We start from the raw sequence: 20,197 nt of genomic DNA on the forward strand, positions 1-20,197 counted from the left end.
TTAGGCTGCTGAGCACGAGGTCGCGGGATCGAATCCCGGCCACGGCGGCCGCATATCGATGGGGGCGAAATGCGAAAACACCCATGTAGTTAGATTTAGGTGCACTTTAAAGAACCCCAGGTGGTCAAAATTTCCGGAGTCCCCCACTACGGCGTGCCTCATAATCAGAAAGTGGTTTTGGCACGTAAAACCCCATATATTATTATTATTAGCATCGTCCATGCCGCCGCTGACGCGACGTACTTTCAGTTCCCGCCGGCAGGTAAGTGGCGCAGGTGTTCGAGCCTATCTCTCCCGCTCAGCCATTCAGTGAGCCCGTATACAGCCATGTTCGCTCTACGGCGCGGCTTTTAATCGCATTAAACTTCCAAAAGATGCCGCCACAACGTTCGGCGTTGCCGACCGACTTGCCCGCAGGCAAGCTTGTATATCACTACATCCTTGTAGCGCCAAACGGCTGCCAATTCGGGCTACGCGGCCAGCAACGCGAAGTCGACTGTCGACGATGACGTCGAGGGGCGATGTCAGATAAATAAAATAAAGCCAACATAACGCGTGGTCGCACGCAAAATCTTTTTCCTCTCAGCTACGGCCGCGTTTGCCGCACACCCAGAGTACAAGATTTCCTCTTCGTTTCTCGCCTCCTCTCTGTCTCTCTGTCTCCCTTCGTATTCCTCGCCAGGCCGCGAAGCGTGGCTTCTGCCACCGATAGCGGCAGCAGCAAGCGCGCTGTACAGATCGACTCCACTTCCACGTTTCGATAGGCGTTGGCACCAAACCCAGCTCGCACGTGCATCGTCGCGTTACTTTTTTGTTACTTACGGTAGAGAGACACGTCCCTACGAGTTAACAGAAGCGCTAGCGTCGCCGGGTCAATCGGAGTCAAGAAAGAGTAAAAGAGTTCGAATATGGAGTTCGAAGACGTGATCGAAGAGCTCGGAGGCTTCGGCAAGTTCCAGAAGTTCCTCTTGTGGGGATTCCTACTGCCCTCGGAGATACTGTTTCCTTTCTTCTCGATGAACCTGATATTTCTGTTGTCCGAGCCCGACCATCAGTGCGTGGTGCCGCAACTGGACGCCCTGGGCCTGAACGAATCTCGCGCACAAGAGATTCGCAAGCTGCTTGTCAGCGACGACGAGTGTGCGGTGCTGCCAATGCGGGACTTCAACTCGACACGCTTGGTGACCGCAGTAGGGTTCGAGGCGACGTCGTGGAACGCGTCGTGGTTCGTGAACGATAGTGCGCCCAGGCAGCCCTGCCAGCTGTTTCGTTACGACGACCTGCTTTACGAAGAGACCGTTCCCACCAAGGTAAAACTGAGATAATGCCACGCACAAAACCGTAAAATTCATTTCACCGCCACACGCCCGATGAATCGGTCCTCTGGCTCTGTGGCCATACTTCTTCTATAGAGTGTCGAATTCAAAGTTTTCTCGGTACCATTTTCCTTTAGGCTTACTGAAAACAGTTAAGTTCCGGTTGAATCCCGGAGTGAAAAAATTAACGGTTCGAACCGGATCGAACCAGTTCAAGTTCAGTCGCATACCCGAAGTCTGATTGCACGAAAGCAGCCCAAGCTTATTTTGTACAAGAACTCGACGCTGCTGCTAAGCTGCACTGAAAAATTAGGCCTATCGTTTGTTTTCCAGGCCGCAGGTAGTTACAAAATAATTATGTAAATCCAACACCAATACCGGAATCTTTGTGAAGCGAAACTAAAGAAGAGAGAGAGCGAGGACATATTGAGGAAACGCAGACAGGCCTCCAGCGTGTTACTCTGCTCAATGGGAAATAGAAGAGAAGAAAAATAAGAGACTGAGGAGAAATTATGAGGACAGGCAGTACGATGCGGATATATAAACGTTATTGCTCGAAGGGCCCGTTCACAGCCTTGAATCTCGGCCTGTGTTAACTAAATATTCTAAGATAGCCTTGATTGCTCGCTTCATTGGTATGTCTGGGCGAAGGCCAGGTAACACTTTTTTACGTTGGTAATTTGCACTAACCAAGAGATCAATGGCCGCTTCACAGTCATACTGGGGACAAGGAGCAAGCATGCGTACTCCACTGTCTCAGTGTACTTCGCACGCATCCAAGTTTGGGCGGTCCGCACGTCGGATGCGATGCAAGTATTATCGCGTTAACACAACACCTAGTGTGCGCCCTGCAGACCCAATACAATGAAAACCGTACTAATAGGGCTGCTACTTTTAAAAACACGGGAGGATGGTGTGTGTTCAAAGATGAGGTAGCATAGTTGAGCCACAATTGCAGGCAATGCATGGATGAAAAGCTTCGGAAATGATGGCCAACCTGAACCGGAAACCAGTATTTTTCCCTTTCGGTTTCGCTCCAGAGCTAAGTAAATTGCAATGTTCCTGTTCAATTCCGGTTAGAGCAAAAATAACTTTTTTTTTGTTCTCGGTTCAGTTCCCGTTTGAGACACGACCTCTTACCAATGCGATTCTGCGACAGCTTTGTACTTTGACATTACAATACTTCGAGAAGACGAAGGTGGTTCAGAGATAAACTTAACTCCTCACTCCATCGTTTTCTCTCCTTCGCGACACAATCGCACTCCCTTGGTGTGCAGCGTAGGTAACACGACCAAACCTAATTAGCCTTCTTCTATTCTCTCACATACTGTCTCTCACGGTAACCATCCCCGACGGCATTACTTGATTTAGAGCATCCACACGTCCACGTGCACATATCTCTAACCATCTTTTAGTTGAAACACGTTCCGGGTTCTTGCGCAGGCTGTACCTCTTGTGTAACAGTGCAAACCCCGGTCTGCATTTCAATTTAGCTACACCGATTGCGTCTACCATGAGCGTAATGCAAGAGCCTCTTCGATGCAAAGGCCCGGCACTATAAGACCGATATTGAAACCATCACACCAAGGACGCATGGATGAGCGGAACCATTGCAATTAGCAGCGATCATGCGTGCTCGCAGAGTTGTATTGACGTCTGCATTTAAAGAAAAAGTATACGTTGGTTTAAAATTTAGGCCACTAAAGGCACACGTAATAAACGAAACGACGAAAGCGTCTGAAGCCAGAAACACGAAGGTCAGGAAAATCCATGCACTACTCAGCCACCATGCATCATTCTCATGGTGGCTGAACGATCACAGCGCGAGGCTTTCCTCTAGTAATCTTAGCAGGAAACTCTTGTTTTGTTCTTCGTAGCATAAATCCTCGAAGATGGTGCGCGACGATGCACCGCCTTCGGAATCGGCCAAGGTCGTTATGGAAAAAGTTGTCACGTTTCCTCCCAGAATAAAAAAAAAATGGCGCAGTGTTGTTGCCGTCATATTATGGTCGTCGCCCTTTTCATTGTCGTCTTGCTTCTGTAGTCACACTCACGGTCGCATTGAACACAACTGCTTGCTTTACACAAACACGTTGGTGCCACTGTGGTAACCCTTCAAAGAACCCTAAACGGTGCTGGATAGCCGTCTACCCACATGATGTTTTGCATAACATCGATTCCCGCAGTGAGTGGCATCGGACTAACTTTTTGGCTTCTGCGCGTATCGAGATGTTGAAGGATATTTCAGGCAATGTCAGACGTACAGTCGCCTTTCATTTGTCTTACAGCGAAGCTGTCACTGGCTACTTCCCCCAGGACCGTGTCCTTGTGTGTTGACACAAAACTGGCGCCCGCGTCACACAAACCGGCGTCCGCGTCAGACGCCACCTGCGTTCGTGCCGTCGAGTACGCACCGTGATTGACGCGGCCCTGCTAGAATGAAACGTCATTGTATCACCAGTCAATCGTGTGTGTGTCCTGCGTTCCATGATGTCCTGATCTCGCCAGAGCAGTTGTCCTTTGGACTCGCGATGGCTCGGCCGCGTGCCGTTCGTTCTCGGGAAGGAGAGCGGGAACGCAAGGAGCGGCGACTTGCCCAGAAGCGCGAACGGGAGCGCAAACGTCGCGAAAGAGCTTACGCCGCCGAACGTACAACCACCAGCGTTACGTCCGGTGGCTCGGAATCCGCAGGCGACGACGAGGCCGTCGACCAATTACGGGCGCTCACGTTGAGCAGCGGCGGCAACGGGAGCGGCGGCGGCGGGCCAAGGCCGTGGACGACGGACGTGCCACCGGAGCCAATCGCAGGCGCGAGAAAGGCGGGCCGCCACGCCGTTGGAAGTTCCCGGTTGCGACGGCGAATTTCCGCAAAGAGTTCTTGGAGAATCGTTTGGCGGTGCACGTGTGCGATAATCATGTACAACTTTCACAATACACAGATTAGCCGGCCTTCTATCTTCACCAGAGTGGAAGGGCTTACCGGATTTTAAAAATATTTAGTTATTCTTTCCATACATCTTTATTAACTCGAATTGTACCTGTGTTTTCAAGCTATGTCAATGATTATAACTTCACGGTACAGATAGAAGACGTATACTTCGTTATCTGTGGTACGCTGGCAGAACATTGGATATCGGCGTGCTCATGGAGGTGTTCAATAGGCCGTACCACGGCTGTAACAGGCGTGCAGTTGCAGGCGACGGCCCGGCACTAGTTGATGTCGTGTTTGACATCGTCGTGTCATGTTTGTTTGTCATGTTTGGACATGTCGTAATTGACTCTGTGAGCGGAGCTGTCACATTCGAGCGTCAGCGCTTAGTATAAACGATTTATCTGAAACTTGTCAAGCCTCGTGCGCCCGAGTCTCTTGCTGGGCAATGCGCGACAGTGTGACTTTACTACGATCTAAAAAAAACCCGTGTGTGAGCTGACATATTATCCTCAACTGAAATTATATTGACTCGGCCTTCTCACAATGCCATGCAACCTGCTCCAATTTTGCGCTTGATGCAATTTATTAAAATTATTCACAACTCGTGCTTCTTGTGTTTACTAAAATTATTTAATCGTACATGTGTTGTAATAGTCGAGGGTTGTTTTTTTTTAATCAATTTGAATTCAAACACCCGATAAATCGCTCCCTGCAATATTGAATCGAATACCGATTTCTCTTTCGAAATGTTGAAGAGTAAACAAAGACGCCAAAAGTGGCAAGAAAGTTTATATATTTTCATTAAACACAGTCAATGCTGCGCGAAAGTCCTTACAACTTAGCGCCTTGTAGATGAGCAAAATATGTAAATGCCGTCCATGCCTGCCGGTTGGCTGAAACAGGGCACCTGAAGCGCACGCCGAAGCACGGGAACGAGCCCTCTCATCCGCGGCAGGCAAGCTTCCATTACTGCAGTAACAAAGAATATTCGGTCAAATCGAACATCCGAAGTGACGCATCGAATTTTAATATCGAGAACTCTCCTCTTTCAAGACATTAACGTTTCATGTCTATTCAAAATTAGGAATATTCTAACGCATCTTGTTTTTACTCATCATTCGTTCTTCGCCGTCGCTTCAAGTGGCAATAAAATGACTGTATTGTGTTAACTCATGAGCTTTATTGGACGCGAGCAAGACCAGTGTTATTAGCAGCACTAAAGGCGAAAAAATTAGGCCGAGTAGATTGGTAGCATATTCGTTTATCATCGTTGTCTGTGTGCCTATATATTTGTCGCATAGAAAAATTGTCGCCGAATGTCCCTATGTGCAGCTGCTCAATTTGAATCACCCACGCGATAACGGACGAATTCACGTGATCAGTGAACTCCCTCTACTGCCGAGCTCCGTGAAGCAGTCAGTGCTGACATCGCGTGAGAAGCACTATAGTCCACATGGGGTGGCGCCACTCCTATTTTTAATTTACGTCAATTTGTCTATTTCTCTCTTACAAAAGCTACGTTCTCGCTACGAATGACAAAGTCGTTATTACTGAAACCTCATCCTTCAATGTAGCTCGACTTAGTGTTTACTTTTAGTGTTTAACCCTTTAAAGATACAACACACAACAGAGGTGATAAGCAACCATGTAGGATGATCGAGAAAAGAAACTCAGTTTCTCCCCGTAATGCGAAACCGTAACACAACAGCTCGCGTAGTACAACGCTCAAGAAATTATGCACTGCTTCCTATCGTATCGGTTGGAGTAAACATTCGAGGATGCAAGTGTGTCAATAGCTACGGACTATTCAATGCTTAAGGAGTAGGCTAGGCTAAAATATTCTGTATCCTTCACTTGCCCTGTTGTTTTCTTGAAGACTACCGAATTTCACTTCCGTTTTTTGAAGGTGAATTTTCGGCCGTGATTCTTGCACGCTTTTCGAGAATAAGAATATATTCGTAAGTGCCGAGCGTAGTTCACTGTTCAAGTCGGCCTTCGATTGTGGAAGTGGCCCTCTCCGGATGAGAAGACGCGAAGAGACATGGATGCTGCTTCCTTCTCGTTCCTGTCCTGCGTTTCGGTTATTATCATTGGCTTCGTACAAATTCTGTCATCTCGGTGCTCGGGCTATAGATCAGCTGCGTAGCGTCGTAGTTTCAGCCATTCACAGCTCTCCGGGAGCGTTATTATTTTGTGTTACAGAGTCGGCAGGAGTGCACTATTGCGCGCAGTAACCATTGCATGGTTTCGTGAGGGATCGGTACGAGTTAGTATTAGCACGTGCCCGCGGAGTGATCTCCTGATTATAATAAAAAAAAGGACAAAAATTAATTCATTGCGGAGGTGGGACTCCTGGAGGTGAAGTGGACAGACACGGTTATTCATCCATTCTCACCCCTAATATGCTGCTCGCGTTTTACCGCATAGTTTACATTATCTATGGAGGACAAGTGCAGAGTGGGGTGTCAGCAAATCATAGCAGCTCTCAAGAAGCCGTATTTTTCTTGGGCGTAGCACATCGCGAGGATCCAGACCAACGCGTCGCCAATGGAACGTTCCCGCCCCGTGTTCGCTGTCGAGGCTTTCCTCGTCGCTATAGAGCGAAGCTACTCTAGCTGAGCGTTGGCTGCGTGAACGTGCGCGAACGTTCATACAGACGAGGACTGTGTGGCCAGTCCGTCGTGTACGTCTTGCGGCTGCTGCGAGACACTTCAGCACCTGATATTGGAGTGTCCCGCTTTCGGCGGGCAGCTCATGTCGCTAGCGAGAGACTATCATCTCCTTGGCCTGCTGCGGTGTACGACAGTCGACGAATGTTTGTACCACAGTGGTTGTGCGTCTCGACGCAATCAGGCTCATCGCGCTCTACTTGCTTTTCTAGAATAAACTAACTTAGGTTCATGTTTGTAGCGCCGACACTATTTATTCTATTTAACGTTCTGTAGTAGCGTGACCTTCAGTGGCCGGCCCTACACAATTGCACGGAATTTAAATAGGCACTTCCCTAAAGCTTCGCCTCACATAGATACCTACAGGTGTGTTGGATCTGCATTTTTGTTCCTGCCTATATTAGGACATAGCGGGCTCTGCAGTAGCCAAACTTCCTACACTTCTGCAGTTAATAAACATCACATTATTCTGCAATCTCGCGGAAGGTGTGTTCCGATTTTCTTCTAACAAGTCCGCATTTTTATTTAGGCTTATGATATTATATTACATCTCCTGTTCTCTCGTGAGAGCCAGAGTATCCGGACGGCGCGGCCACTCTGTCGCTAAGTTGCAATAGGCAATTCATTGCAAGCGTCTACGTCGTTGGCGCCGATCAAGGTCAGCTGGCGCGTCCTTCGTACGTAGCGTTTCTTTCCTTGACTTTGATTACGTTGCTTGCAAGGAGCGAAAAATTCTCTCTTCTTATACACGGCACTGGTGCGCCTATCATAACGAGTTGCTCGTGCTAACGTCGAAGGAAACTGGGCTTTCTGCTCATGATTCCTGGAAGCCTAAATCGCCTAATATGCAACGCTAATAATATGAACGCTTGCCTCGTTAGAAGGAAGCTACGGACAAAACTAGACCGAAAATGCTGCAGCGTGCGTTGTCTTGTTTCACCCCTCTCTCCTATCAACGCCTAGAGTGCGATTTCGTTTTATTTTTTTGCATTCTAGAAGTCTTCCTCGAGGATATTCACATACTTTATTCAGCGCACGTCCATTCATGACTACTGCTACATGGCGAGAATTGTAAGGTTAGGTGACACGTGCTTGCAAAATAAGAATGACTTGAATGCAAAGAAAAAAATATTTTTTTAAATCCAACAGATGGGTACGGTACCGCACACTTGGTTTTACCAACTGGAAGCAGACGTCATAAATCCCAGATATATCCTGACATGTCCTGGCATATATCCTGACGTATATCCTGGCATAGCCCAGCTAAGCCACTGCCAATTTTTTTTCTTCGGTCCCATCTCGTGCACCACCGAGGCGTCACGCCTGCAGCGCCCCTGGCGGTGCTCCATGCCACGCCAGCTTTCCGAGACGCCGTCAGCGCGACGTTAAACCTTGCTGTCGCAGTCAAGACCCTATTCAAGGAGCGGTATTTTTCGCGAGGCGTGCGCCACATTGACGGGCCTTCTTTGATCACCTGCAAAACGTTACACGTCAACGCCTCAGTTCACCAGCGCTGAGTAAACGCCACCGCACGTCTGTGTTCACTTCATCATTGTTGTCCCAAATGTAATATTTGGGCTGACTTCGGCGCCTGGGTTCAAGAGGAATCTCATCAAGGAGTTTTACTGAATTATCTGCACGATGCAGGGTGGCAAGCATTTGTGTGTTTTGTTTGTGTCGCCAAATAACTGATACACAAATACATTCGCAGCCTATTACCATCCCACTTGCGACTTCAAAAGAATTTATGCACCTCCAGGTTTCTTCATAATCACCTCAGTACCAAACGCATATTTTGTAGAAGTAACGCTTCCGATGCTGAGACTTTCTCACAAGTCATCGCAGTTTAGAATAGCATATTCTTGCTTGAATTACTAACTGAGAACTGCTGAGTGAGTATTTGTGTGCACATTTCTTGTTCGAAAAATGTATAATTACGCCTTCTTTTGCTGCTAATAGTTACTTCTCGTTGTTCGTGTTCATTAGGTGTTCTCTTTCTTTTTTTTCCATCACGCAGTTCTCCTAAACGAGCCTGTAATGAATCTACAAATAAATAATACGATTATTATGCCTTCACACAGCCCTTCTTAAATAAAAAGTATAATGTTGCCTTTTCCAATTGTGCAGTGGGATCTGATATGTTCTCGCGGTCACCTCCCTAGCTTGCTGTACTCGACAGTGACCGCAGCAAGCGTCATTGGACCTGTCATCATTGGTGCATTGGCTGACAAGTTAGTACTATATGGAATGATCACTGCATATATTACATTAAGAATGCTTATTTGATCAGTTAATTGCGTAAGAGCTGTTTCATTATCAATAACGTTTCTTTTTTCTTTCCTCTTTTTCTAGAAGATGTTCTGTGCTGGCGGCATAGTAATAGTGACTACTCTTTATGTCCTGTTTATCTTGTTTCTTTTTTTTTGCTATCCATTGTCTTGTGTGAGCTTACCGAGAGGAAAAAGAAATAAGAAAGACATAAACACGCCCGAAAAGTTAAACTCAGAATGCAACCCCATAGAGTCACTAAAATTAATGGCCAGACTTGTAGCTTGTTGCAAAGCACAAGCATGTAATAAAACTTGATTCAGAGCTTAAGAAATCACCAATAACATATACGCATACACTCACACACACACACACACACACACACACACACACACGCCAAGAAAGGACTACTCCCACTTGCGTAAGCTCAAGCCTGCTTTCGCCACGGGTCCCAAAGAACATGTCATCGTCAGTGGCACATCACCGCGAAAAACAGTTAACCCGCAGTAGTAGTTCACGGCGAACCAATTTGTGCATATCATCGTCACACATGTTCAGCCATGGAGGCGTTGAACCTATGCGGTCATGTGGAAGATCTCAATAACTGTGAAGAATCCGCGAAGGTGACTCCACTTATTGAAAGGTAGAAAGCTCGTTTCGCACTCCTGTAGGGGCTCAGCGTCTTCTTAAGTCACGTCATACTTCGACAACCTGAAGCAACAAATCACAATTTTCCTGGTACAGAGAAACCACAAGGAACATTCACCGTCTTCGTTAAATCGAATTATAGAAATAATAAGGAAAAATTATTTTAAAGCGCATGAAACTACAACTTGCCGCAGATGGGAACCAAACCATCTTCCGCATTACCTGCTCGTCGCTTACCACTGGCGCGATGGCCGACATTATTGGGTGTTTGTGTGTATGTGTACTACGCAGCGTCAACCATGGTAACGCAAGGCCAGATCATATGTAGGGCTCCCACTTGCGGCAAGTTCTCTCTTTCGTATGCTTGTATTTTTGTTTTTCCTCATTATCTCTATATTTCAAGCTTTCTTTAATATGGAACCCACATTCAATTACCACAAATGTGGCACAGCAAGAAAGACGACAGACGATGGAAGCAACGTCGACAGAGACTTATTGTCACTTACGGTCGTCCTTCGCCTTTTTTTTTTTTTTAGTCAGAATTGTGGTAATTATTCAGGCACCAACCAACCCAGCAACGCGTTCTGTTGAACCCTTCGTTTCCCTATATGATTTCCTCGGTTTCATTGTGTATTTGCTTTTTACAGTTGTAATTTTTTTCTTTTTCTTTAGTTAAGCTGCTATAGGTTGCCCTTATTTCTATCGATTTAATTAGTGGTCCGCCCATCTGCAGGTACGGTCGTAAGCCAACGTTCTTCGCCATCGTGGCCCTGGCCGCGCTCTCGGGTTTCGGTGCCGTGCTGTCCACCAACTTCGCCATGTTCGTCGTCATGCGCTTCGTCAACGCCCTGCTGGACCCACAGATCGAGCAGGTGCCCTACATCATCAGTGAGTCCCGCACGGTGATAGGGCGCGGTGACAGTGACCGACTGAGATTGTGTTCCTGTCCTGCTCTCTTTCTTTCCCTGTTTCTACTTTCCTGTCACTTTACCTCACTTTGCCCTCTCTCCCCAGCGTAGGGTAGCAAACCGGATCCTCCCTCTTGGTTAACCTCCCTGCCTTTCCCCTTTGGGGTTTTACGTGCCAAAACCGCTTTCTGATTATGAGGGTTTCCCCTTTCTTCTGTCTCTCTCTTGTTCCTCTCATATGGTGCGTTGGGCTTTGCCGCACGCAGTTGGCATGGCACTGAATTGTACAACTCGTCGCTCCTAATATTTCGTGAAAGAAAGCCAGCTAAAGCACCGTGCCCAAGTGCAGAATGCATGCTGTTGTCTGATGAGTGTTTTCATTAAGAAGCCCCAAAATTATTCGGTCTGTTGGAATCGATTTTGAATACATACGTATATACAAACAGACGATAATGCGAAGAACGGAACGAGGAGACTCCATCGAGGGCTCTGGAAACATTAAATTAATTTCAACGGTTTAATCGAACTGCACAACGGGTTATGAAGGATGCCGAGGTGGACAGCTCGAGATTAATTTTGACCACTAGGGGTTCTTTGACAGGCACCTAAATCTCAGTCGCAAAGAACGTCCATAACCATCTTGCTGCAAGAAAAAAAAACAAGAAAAGTTAGCGACGTGGTTGCTGGCCGCGATGCAATAGCACTGTAGGAAATGAGTGGCAAGTACATACACCGTCAATTTTTTACAGCAAAAACCAACCCCGCCGCGCTGGCTTGCCCTACATAGTTACTTCTAGTACTTTTACCGAATACTTCGTTGTAACGAGCTTTTCGTTTTTTCCTTCCGCCCTGTCTGTGCAGTAATGGAGCTGTTGGATGCCAAGCAGCGAACTCTGATGTTGGGCGTGGCGTGCATGGGCTGGACGCTCGGCATGTGCCTGCTGACATTGGTGGCCTACCTGAGCCGCACCTGGGTGCTGCTGGCAACAGTGTGCGCCTCGTGCGTGGTGCCTCTTTTCTGCTACATCAGGTAAGAAACCACGCACTGATGGAACTTTAACAGTACTGGAATTCAGTGGCCGGTGAAGCGCGAACAGGTTGTTGCCGGGCAGCGCAAAGACTAGCCACAATGACAGAAGCCACCAAATAAACGAAATATTCGTTGTGTTTTACAACGACACGACATTGCTTCTTTGTATCAGCTGATCGGAAGCAGGGCGATGTGTGAATGCGCTTGCACTTCTTTGCAAGTGCGTCGCTTACTCAGTTTCGAGTACCAGAGGACGACCCGTATAGCTTCCCACTTCAGTGCCACAACATTGCCAAGCAGAGTAGAGAAGGCGAAACGCCAACTATCAACTCATCGACAAATATTAGTCCTGAAAGAAAACAAATAAACAGGTTGAAATTGGGTAGGCAACGGTGGTGAAATTATATTGTGCGATGTCATTGGCGCATACGGAACCCAAACCTAACATTTAGGGGTTTTTGTACCGTTTTTGTAGCGCAATCATACCGTCAGATAGCGTCATATTTGTTCATTTCATTGGTTGCTCACCGTGGGAACAATACTCAAACAGGCTTCTGAAGCGTTGCCATTGATTCTCTATCATTGGGTTTACGCTTCTTAAGGAACCATTTTTTCTCGCACTTGAATCATTCCAACTCCCCTTTCTACGAATGAGGGCCAGGTCACACTCTGTGCATTGCCAAGTTACTATGTGCTGTTCTTCGAGGTACTTTCCACTTTCCCGCTGCCTTACGCTACAAAAATAAGAAATCGCCAACTGGATTTTGTAGCGGAGCCGCATACAGAATCACGGCACACGTTCGCGACTGCAATTGGATTCCTTACGCAGGCGCAAGGCTTGTACGGTGCGCTGCCTGTGTTTGAAATTGACCAGGGCTTCCTCACAGCAGAAAGCCTGCGCACTTGATTTTGTAACATCGTGGTACTTGATATGAATAAGTATTATTAGCAAGTGCGGCGTCACGAAGGTGTTGTTTAAGGCATATTTGCTTGTTTATATTTATAGCAACGTCAACAGCGATATTTAGCAAGATGAGATACAGATATCATCATCAAAAGTACCATAAAATGAAACAAAAGGTCGAAGAAAAACCACGAAGCACGATTTAAGTAACGCAACAAGAACGCCACAGTGGCCATTGCTCCCTTCCAGTCATTTTTATTTCTGTGATGCTCGGTCCAATAAACCTGAAGCCATGGCCTTAAGCTTCCAAACCTCGTGTCACCTTGGAGACGCTCACTGGACTCCCTGTCAGCCACAACTCCTTTTCACCTCCCCTTCTCTTGGCGTATGTAGCAGCTTCCCTCGCGCAGGCTACGGGCAAAGCAGCCTCGCCTGCAGCCTTCCAGCCTCCGTCATTGACGGACCTCGCGTGTTCGTTGTAGGGTCATCCCCGAATCTCCGCGGTGGCTCTTGTCGCAGGACCGGCTCCCCGAGGCGTCGGCCGTTCTGCGCCGCATTGCCTTCCGAAACGGAGTCGAGCCCCCGATTGACCTCGACCTCAAGCTCAAGGTAAGAAGTCATTCGTCTTCCGTCCACCTAAGTGCAACCTATGTAAAAAGAGAGAGAGAGAATGTGCAGAAACCATCGAAAGTGGTTCCCAATATAAGCGAATAGCGGAACGCTTCCAGAAAGCAGCTCGCTTTATTAAAGGAATGATGCTCTTGAGAGCGTATATTGTTGCAGTTATGACATTTAGATAGCGTTTGCTGTTTCATATACGACGAGGGTGCAGGGAAGCGGAGGTGATGCATTAAACGGTACTTTGTAGCAGATTTATGGGCTAAAACGTACAAGCTTTAGCCCATGCGCTTACAATAATGTCACGCAAACAACTAAGGAATCTTCGCCATTCTTGATCCCTTACGAGCAAGAACCTTCGCTCACCATGAACAGTATTCTTCTCTGCCAGACCAACGCCTCAGAGTCCGTAACAGTTTCACAAACGGCTACATGCGCCAAAGAATGCTGCCAGCTTACTCGCTTGTTCACATCTCAAGACCAGTGGCGCCAGAAGCATCACCGCGACGCATCCACTACAACTACATACCATGCTCCCAGATTGCTTGTCTGCCTGTGGGTCCTGTCTAGTACTCCTAGCCTCTCCATCAAGCTGATATCTAAGTATTATAGTTGATATCTCGTAATTCACCAAACCTCCAAGCTCAACTACCTCATCAAGTCGCTGGAATTGTCTTTAGACCAATGCCATTGCGGCCAGGAAGTTGTACATGTCTCCGGACTAACACAATGCTGCGACGCTCCTGTGATGATGATGATGATGATGATGATGATGATGATGATGATGATGATAGCAACTTTATTGTACCGCCGGATAAGGAGGCCCCTACTCCCCGTCCCTGGCACACAGGCCTTGGGGACGGGGGCCGGAACCTCCGCGATTAGAAGCAAGCAAAGAGGTCTTGACTCTTCGCGGCTTCTTCCGCCAGGCGGATGGCGTGTTGCTGTGGAGTAGGGTCCTCGCTCCGCAGCAGGGCTTCCCAGGCCTCTCTACAATTTATGTTTGCTTTAGCCCCTGGTGAGCTAGCGCATTCCCAGATTATGTGATCGAGGGTCCCTCTCGCCCCACAGTGTTTGCACTTATCGGTTTCTCTGTCATGCATAACATGGTATGCCCAGACCGGGTTTACGAAGTTCCCAGCTTGCAGGCGCCGCCATGCGACTGCCTCTCTATTGTTTAGACTTTTATCCGGTGGTGGCACCAGTCTCCTGCGTAGCCGATAATTTTCGACAATCTCCGTATAATTTTGCACACGCTCGTCCATGTTCCGGCAGTCGGGCGGTTCCACAGCCACCCGGAAGTAGAGAGCTCGGGCTAACTCGTGGGCCGCCTCGTTGCCAGGAACGGACGTGTGTGCAGGGGTCCAAATTAGGCTAATTTTTCTGTTCAGCCGTCTACTGGCCAGAACCCTTGCCGCTTCCGGCGAGATCCTGCCCTTTCCAAAATTCCAGATGGCCGTTTTGCTATCGCTAATTATGAAATTTGCTTCCGTTCCCACGCAAGCGAGCGCTATCGCAACTTCTTCAGCCGTTTCCGAGTTGCGGCTTCTAATGGTGGCGGCCGATACGGGGGCACCTCGGCCGTCGACCACCGAGGCGACCGCCGCACCCGACTTGCCACTTGCCGCGTCCACGTACGCAACCGACTTGCTGTTCATTGAATCAAAGCGTTTGATTAGTGCTTCTGCTCTTTTTTCCCTCCTCTCCGTGTGGAATATGGGATGCATGTTACGAGGGAGGGGGGGAATGATTATATTTTCTCGGCAGTCCAGCGGGATGTTTGTCTTGCCTCGTAGTCCCCTGTCTGTTTGCAGGCCTACCATATCGAGAATAGCTCTGCCCGTGGTCGTTCGGCTTAATCTTTCAAGCTGCGAAATTCTGACAGCCTCCGCTATTTCGTCCCAGGTATTGTGCACTCCCATAGAGAGAAGCTTTTCTGTGGAGGTGGTAATTGGTAAGCCTAAGGCCCTCTTTATGCACCGTCGAATGAGCGAGTCGAGTTTCCTCCTCTCCTCTGACCTGATGTTTAAGAAAGGCGTGGCATAGCACATGCGGCTTATTACGTATGCTTGGGTTAGTTTAAGCAAGCTTCTTTCCTTCAGGCCTCGTCCTTTCAGCGCGACCCTTCTAAATATGCCAAGTGCTTGCGTGGCAAAGCCCTCTAGATTTTTGACTGTCCCAACTTTTTTCGCGTTGATATTGTACTGAAGAAGAATGACATCTGGATGGTGAAAGAGGAAGGCGGCAATTGCTGGTGTTTAGATGAGCACGTTCGCGCTCTGCTCTTTTCATAAAGCAGGAACTATACTCTCATATGAAGTGTTTAGCCTCATTTCTTTTATTTTATGCACTACATATTACATTCAGTTTGCTCGAATCTTTTGTGCACGTATACATGCTAAGCCCCCAGATAAGCGTTCTTATTTAAAAACTTTACGATCGTCTGGTACTGCTAGAATTTGTTTTGTTTCAGAAAGTTCAGCAAAGTTTAAGTGCCGAAGAAGAATCAGAGAAATCAGGCTCCATTCTGGACCTGTTTATCAAGCCCAAGATACGAAAGAACTTGCTGATACTCACGCTCATATGGTAAGCTTCCTTTACCTTACGTCTGCGCAAAGCTCCGCTCAAGTGAATATGTTTGACACCGACGTACCTTTTTGTCTAAATTTGTTTGAAGAAATGACCTTGTCTTTAGAAGAATTATTTCTTTTTTTAATGTATTCAAGGAAATGTTGGTTCCTCTTCTACTGCCCCGGCTTGTCCCCTTCTCTTAATTCATAGATGTGCCAAAAAAAAGTTTCAAGCAAAGAATGTAGGAAATACTATGATGGCATCTTCTATTGCAGTGAAAAGACTAAGATTCTCGCCGTAAGAGACTTAGAGAAGAATAGCAGTGTGCTAAGAGCAGTTTTTGACGTCGAATCGAATACGATTGAACTATCGCCAGAAGCGAATCCAATCGAAGCGAATATTGAATGATTTGTGAATAATGTGCGGCCTTGTCAGCAATAGTACTAAACAATATTATATTCTTGGTATTACAGTGACAGAATGTTTCGGTCATTAAATTTTCCGTTATAAGACATGTTTTATTAAAAGTCCAAAGGAGCATTCGAAGCAACGGAGCAAATTGTTCAAAAACTCGGAGCTCTTAGGTGAACACACGGTCATGCGTTATCGTGTAAAGCAATGTCAATTTAATCTAATCACGTAAATATATTCCGATGCAAGAACACAGGTGCTGCCATCTATACTACCATACAATACACTACTGAACGCCATGTCTAAGCATCTTGTTGCGAGTGATTGTGCTTGAGCAGAAAAGTCTGGCAGACTCAGTGATGCTGCGCGCTCTAGTTCGTTATGTCTGCTGTGAGTGGAATGAAAAATATCGCATTTCTTGTTTCAATTTCATGTTTGAAGGAATTCTGGTGTTTTACGTGCCAAAACGACGATTTCATTATCAGGCACGCCGTAGTGGCGGCACTCCGGATTAATCTTGACCACCGGGGGATTCGTGCCCACAATGCACTTGACACGGCCGTTTATTGCATTTCGCCCCCATCAAAATGCGGCCGCCGCGTTCGGGATTCGATCCCGTGACCTCGTGCTTCGCAGCGCAACACCATAGCAGCTAAGCAACCGCGGTGGTTCAATTCCACGTTTGATCGTGTACAGCTGGCGGAGTAAAGTATTTGAAAAAACATTCGTAAAATATATTCGCACATTCAAATAGCCTCTATTCGGTTCTCGGACCTAATCACATAATGACTATTCCATTCGATAACCGAATCGAATGGGACAATATTTGATCATTAACTTTATACGAAAGTTTCGAATATTTACACATCCTTAGTAAACGTGCATGCTTTGCATAGGAAGCCAATACCACTAAATAAAATTCTGGGTGCATGGACATCAGAAAACTTGCAACACAGTGCAGCATGCGCATTAGTGCAGTTTCTCGAAGAATCACGAACATCTAAAGGTTACGAAATCTTACAATTGCAAGTTTGATCACGACGTTGATTTGCAGAAGTTATTCTTTTCTATTTCACATTTTCACATAGTTGTTTTTCTGTAACCACTTTTATGATAGTGTTTCCCTGACTCTTGTGTGCGCATCTTGGGTGAGTTGGTAATAGTTGATGGCCCGGTGTTTAGGAAAACAGCACTCTTTGTAGCAATTCATGCGCTGCGCAGTACACCGCCATTATCTTGCCTGCGCGTTGACGGTCACAGTGTCTATTCACCAACGACAGACGTCGCTTGCACTTCAACAACATTCGAATTTTATTAACGACTCAGAAACGTTTCCTTTTTGTTGTGTATATTGTATACTTTAAATCTCTGTTATTCAATTCTCCTAAGATATTGCTGGTTTGCTAGTAAACCCTTGCCAAATCGCCTTGATATGCCGCAGTTTACACGTCTTTCTTCTGTCAACGTAGCAATACATCAGCCATTTCAGAGCTTCAGAGCTAAAACTTCAGTGCTAGGAAACTTCAACAGCATGCACCCCATCGCTTTTCTAAAAATAACACTTGACCCATCGCCCTGGCTGCTTGACAAGAACAAGCTCAAACCCAAAGACAAAACTACGTTGTTTCATTCTACACCTACGTGACATCTTCGGTGGCGTAATCTTTAGCAGGCAAGAATCGAGCGACTTCTGCCCGGGCCACTCTCTGATAACGAAGTGAGGTGTTGTTTGTACGTGTCGCCTGTCGAGGTTACGCATTGTTCAGCGACAATAGTGGCGTCACATTTTGTTTACCACTGCATCGATACAAAATGGGCTTCGCGAGGCAGTGAATGCCAGCTAAGCCTATCTACATTACAATAGGCGGGAGAGATAAGGATATATCCTTAATACGAAAGAAGCAAATCAGGATCTGTGACCATACGAGGTATTTCGTGCAACTTCTAAATTACAAATTTGATGGTCAAGGAAAAGAGGAAACTAGAATGATGGCTGTGCATTGTGCCAACTGAAAAGCGTTACAGCGCGAGATGAGTGGCCTAATGTATTTACTCCTCGTACGGCTATGTCGCTCACTCTTCCACCGAGCTTCTCGATGTTGAGATTCCTCAGCGCAGTCTTCTGTCCCACGTCGCGCAGGTCTGCGAACGGCTGCGCGTACAGCGGCCTGCACATCAACGTGACGCACCTGAGCGGCAACGAGTTCCTCAACTTTCTCTACCTGGCCCTGGTCGAGTTTCCGGCCAACGCGATTGGCTGGTGGAGCATGAACCGCTACGGCCGGCGCTGGACAAACGTCTTCTTCGTGCTTCTCACGGCCACCGCCTGCTGGGCGGCCGTCATTGCCCCCACTTGTGAGTTGGTCGGTCCGTTTATTTATTTATTTATTTATTTATATACGAGAGGGCACGACATAACGGACAACACAAATTTGGAACAAGGCAAGAAGTACGACAAAATATAAGGCATGAGTCACTAGAAATATTTCTTTTTTTTGTTGTTCTCCTCAACGGCTGAGGATCGGGTGAGTTGGTATTGCATTCTCAATCTGGTACAGCGCCACAAGGAAAGGAAGAAACAAGCCGAGCTCGCCAGAAGAAGAAAGAACAAAGCGCCGAACAGCGCTCTGTTCCTTCTTCTGGCCGGCTCGGCTTGCTTCTTCCTTTTCTTGTTGCGCTGTGCCAGTTTGAGAATGTTGTTCTCCTTTTATACTTTCACGAAAGTCATGCTGTATATTAGGAAAACTTAGAAACACTTATTCACCCAATAATAACAGATTTGTCCTCAGGTAATTGAGCGTAACGAAGTAATAGACCAAAGGCGCATGGCTGTCGTAAAATGGGACCCTGTTATATTCTTCGCCAGAGGGCAACTGAACAATCGACCTCTTCATTCATTCATTCATTCATTCATTCATTCATTCATTCATTCATTCATTCATTCATTCATTCATTCATTCATTCATTCATTCATTGTAAATTTTGAAACCTGGTGCCGCCGGTTTCTCGACCACAGCTGAAGCCAAGCACAGCTGCCTGGAAATGGTGTCCTGGACTCGTACGCCACTTCATTCTCTTACCAAAATTTTAACATGTTCTTTGAAGACCAATAGGTATACGCAGTTTAATGACACTGACAGCCAAGTTGTACTCCTGGTACTTTCATAAGGTTATCCTTACATAACCTTAACAATCTTATAACTACTGTGACCACAACTACCTTACGAGCCATAACTAGCTCTGGTTAGCATACCTGCCTTTCTACACATCTTTTCGTTCTCTTCACAACATTCGCATTTTTTTTTCTTTTAGCTGGAAGAAAGATTGCATGTGGAAGGGAAGAGAGGAAGGAAAGATGAGGGCGGAAGGTTAATTTGTGTGGAATAGTGCATTAGCATTAAGATTCATTTCCTCGCATAGCTGATTCCCTTGGTTCCTCTTCCTTTCCTCCAATAATGATGCCGCCCACTTTCCATTTTTTTTTATGCAACATGCGTGGTGCCTTTAACAGAGAATGTTGCCAGCCTTTCCTTCGAACATTTGTACATGTTTGTCATCGGTTAATAACACAAATTGTATGTATTTATGTATTATGGGGTTTAACGTGCCAAAACCACTTTCTGATTATGAGGCGCGCCGTAGTGGAGGACTCCGGAAATTTCGACCACCTGGGGTTCTTTAACGTGCACCTAAATCTAAGTACACGGGTGTTTTCGCATTTGGCCCCCATCTAAATGCGGCCGCCGCGGCCGGGATTCGCTCCCGCGACCTCGTGCTCAGCAGCCCAACACCGTAGCCACACAAGCCACACAAGCCATAGCCACACAAATTGAGTGTCTGCCCGTTGACAGAAAGTCTACTGTGGATCCGCTTCATCGTTTCCGCTAAACTACACTGCTTATAATCGCGGTATGTTTTCTCA

The 20,197-nt window shown here is 46.8% G+C and overlaps 1 protein-coding gene across 3 annotated transcripts in view; it reads left to right on the forward strand.

Annotated features, from left to right (window-relative positions):
• Nucleotides 1-789: 789 nt before the first annotated feature.
• The window catches only part of LOC139060599 (organic cation transporter 1-like), a 31,031-nt gene continuing 11,623 nt past the window's right edge, over nucleotides 790-20,197 (forward strand). The window contains exons 1-7 of one of the 3 annotated variants that reach the window (XM_070539746.1): nucleotides 790-1,310; nucleotides 9,045-9,148; nucleotides 10,567-10,721; nucleotides 11,603-11,771; nucleotides 13,158-13,284; nucleotides 15,767-15,879; nucleotides 18,416-18,630. In XM_070539746.1, coding sequence (XP_070395847.1) covers nucleotides 909-1,310; nucleotides 9,045-9,148; nucleotides 10,567-10,721; nucleotides 11,603-11,771; nucleotides 13,158-13,284; nucleotides 15,767-15,879; nucleotides 18,416-18,630 — 1,285 coding nt within the window. In that variant the 5' untranslated portion in view covers nucleotides 790-908. The remainder of the gene's footprint in view (nucleotides 1,311-9,044; nucleotides 9,149-10,566; nucleotides 10,722-11,602; nucleotides 11,772-13,157; nucleotides 13,285-15,766; nucleotides 15,880-18,415; nucleotides 18,631-20,197) is intronic. The other 2 variants (XM_070539748.1, XM_070539747.1) reach the window with 2 other exon arrangements.

This window comes from Dermacentor albipictus, chromosome 5, assembly GCF_038994185.2.
Source record: "Dermacentor albipictus isolate Rhodes 1998 colony chromosome 5, USDA_Dalb.pri_finalv2, whole genome shotgun sequence".
In the NCBI taxonomy this organism is placed as follows: Eukaryota; Metazoa; Arthropoda; class Arachnida; order Ixodida; family Ixodidae; genus Dermacentor; species Dermacentor albipictus.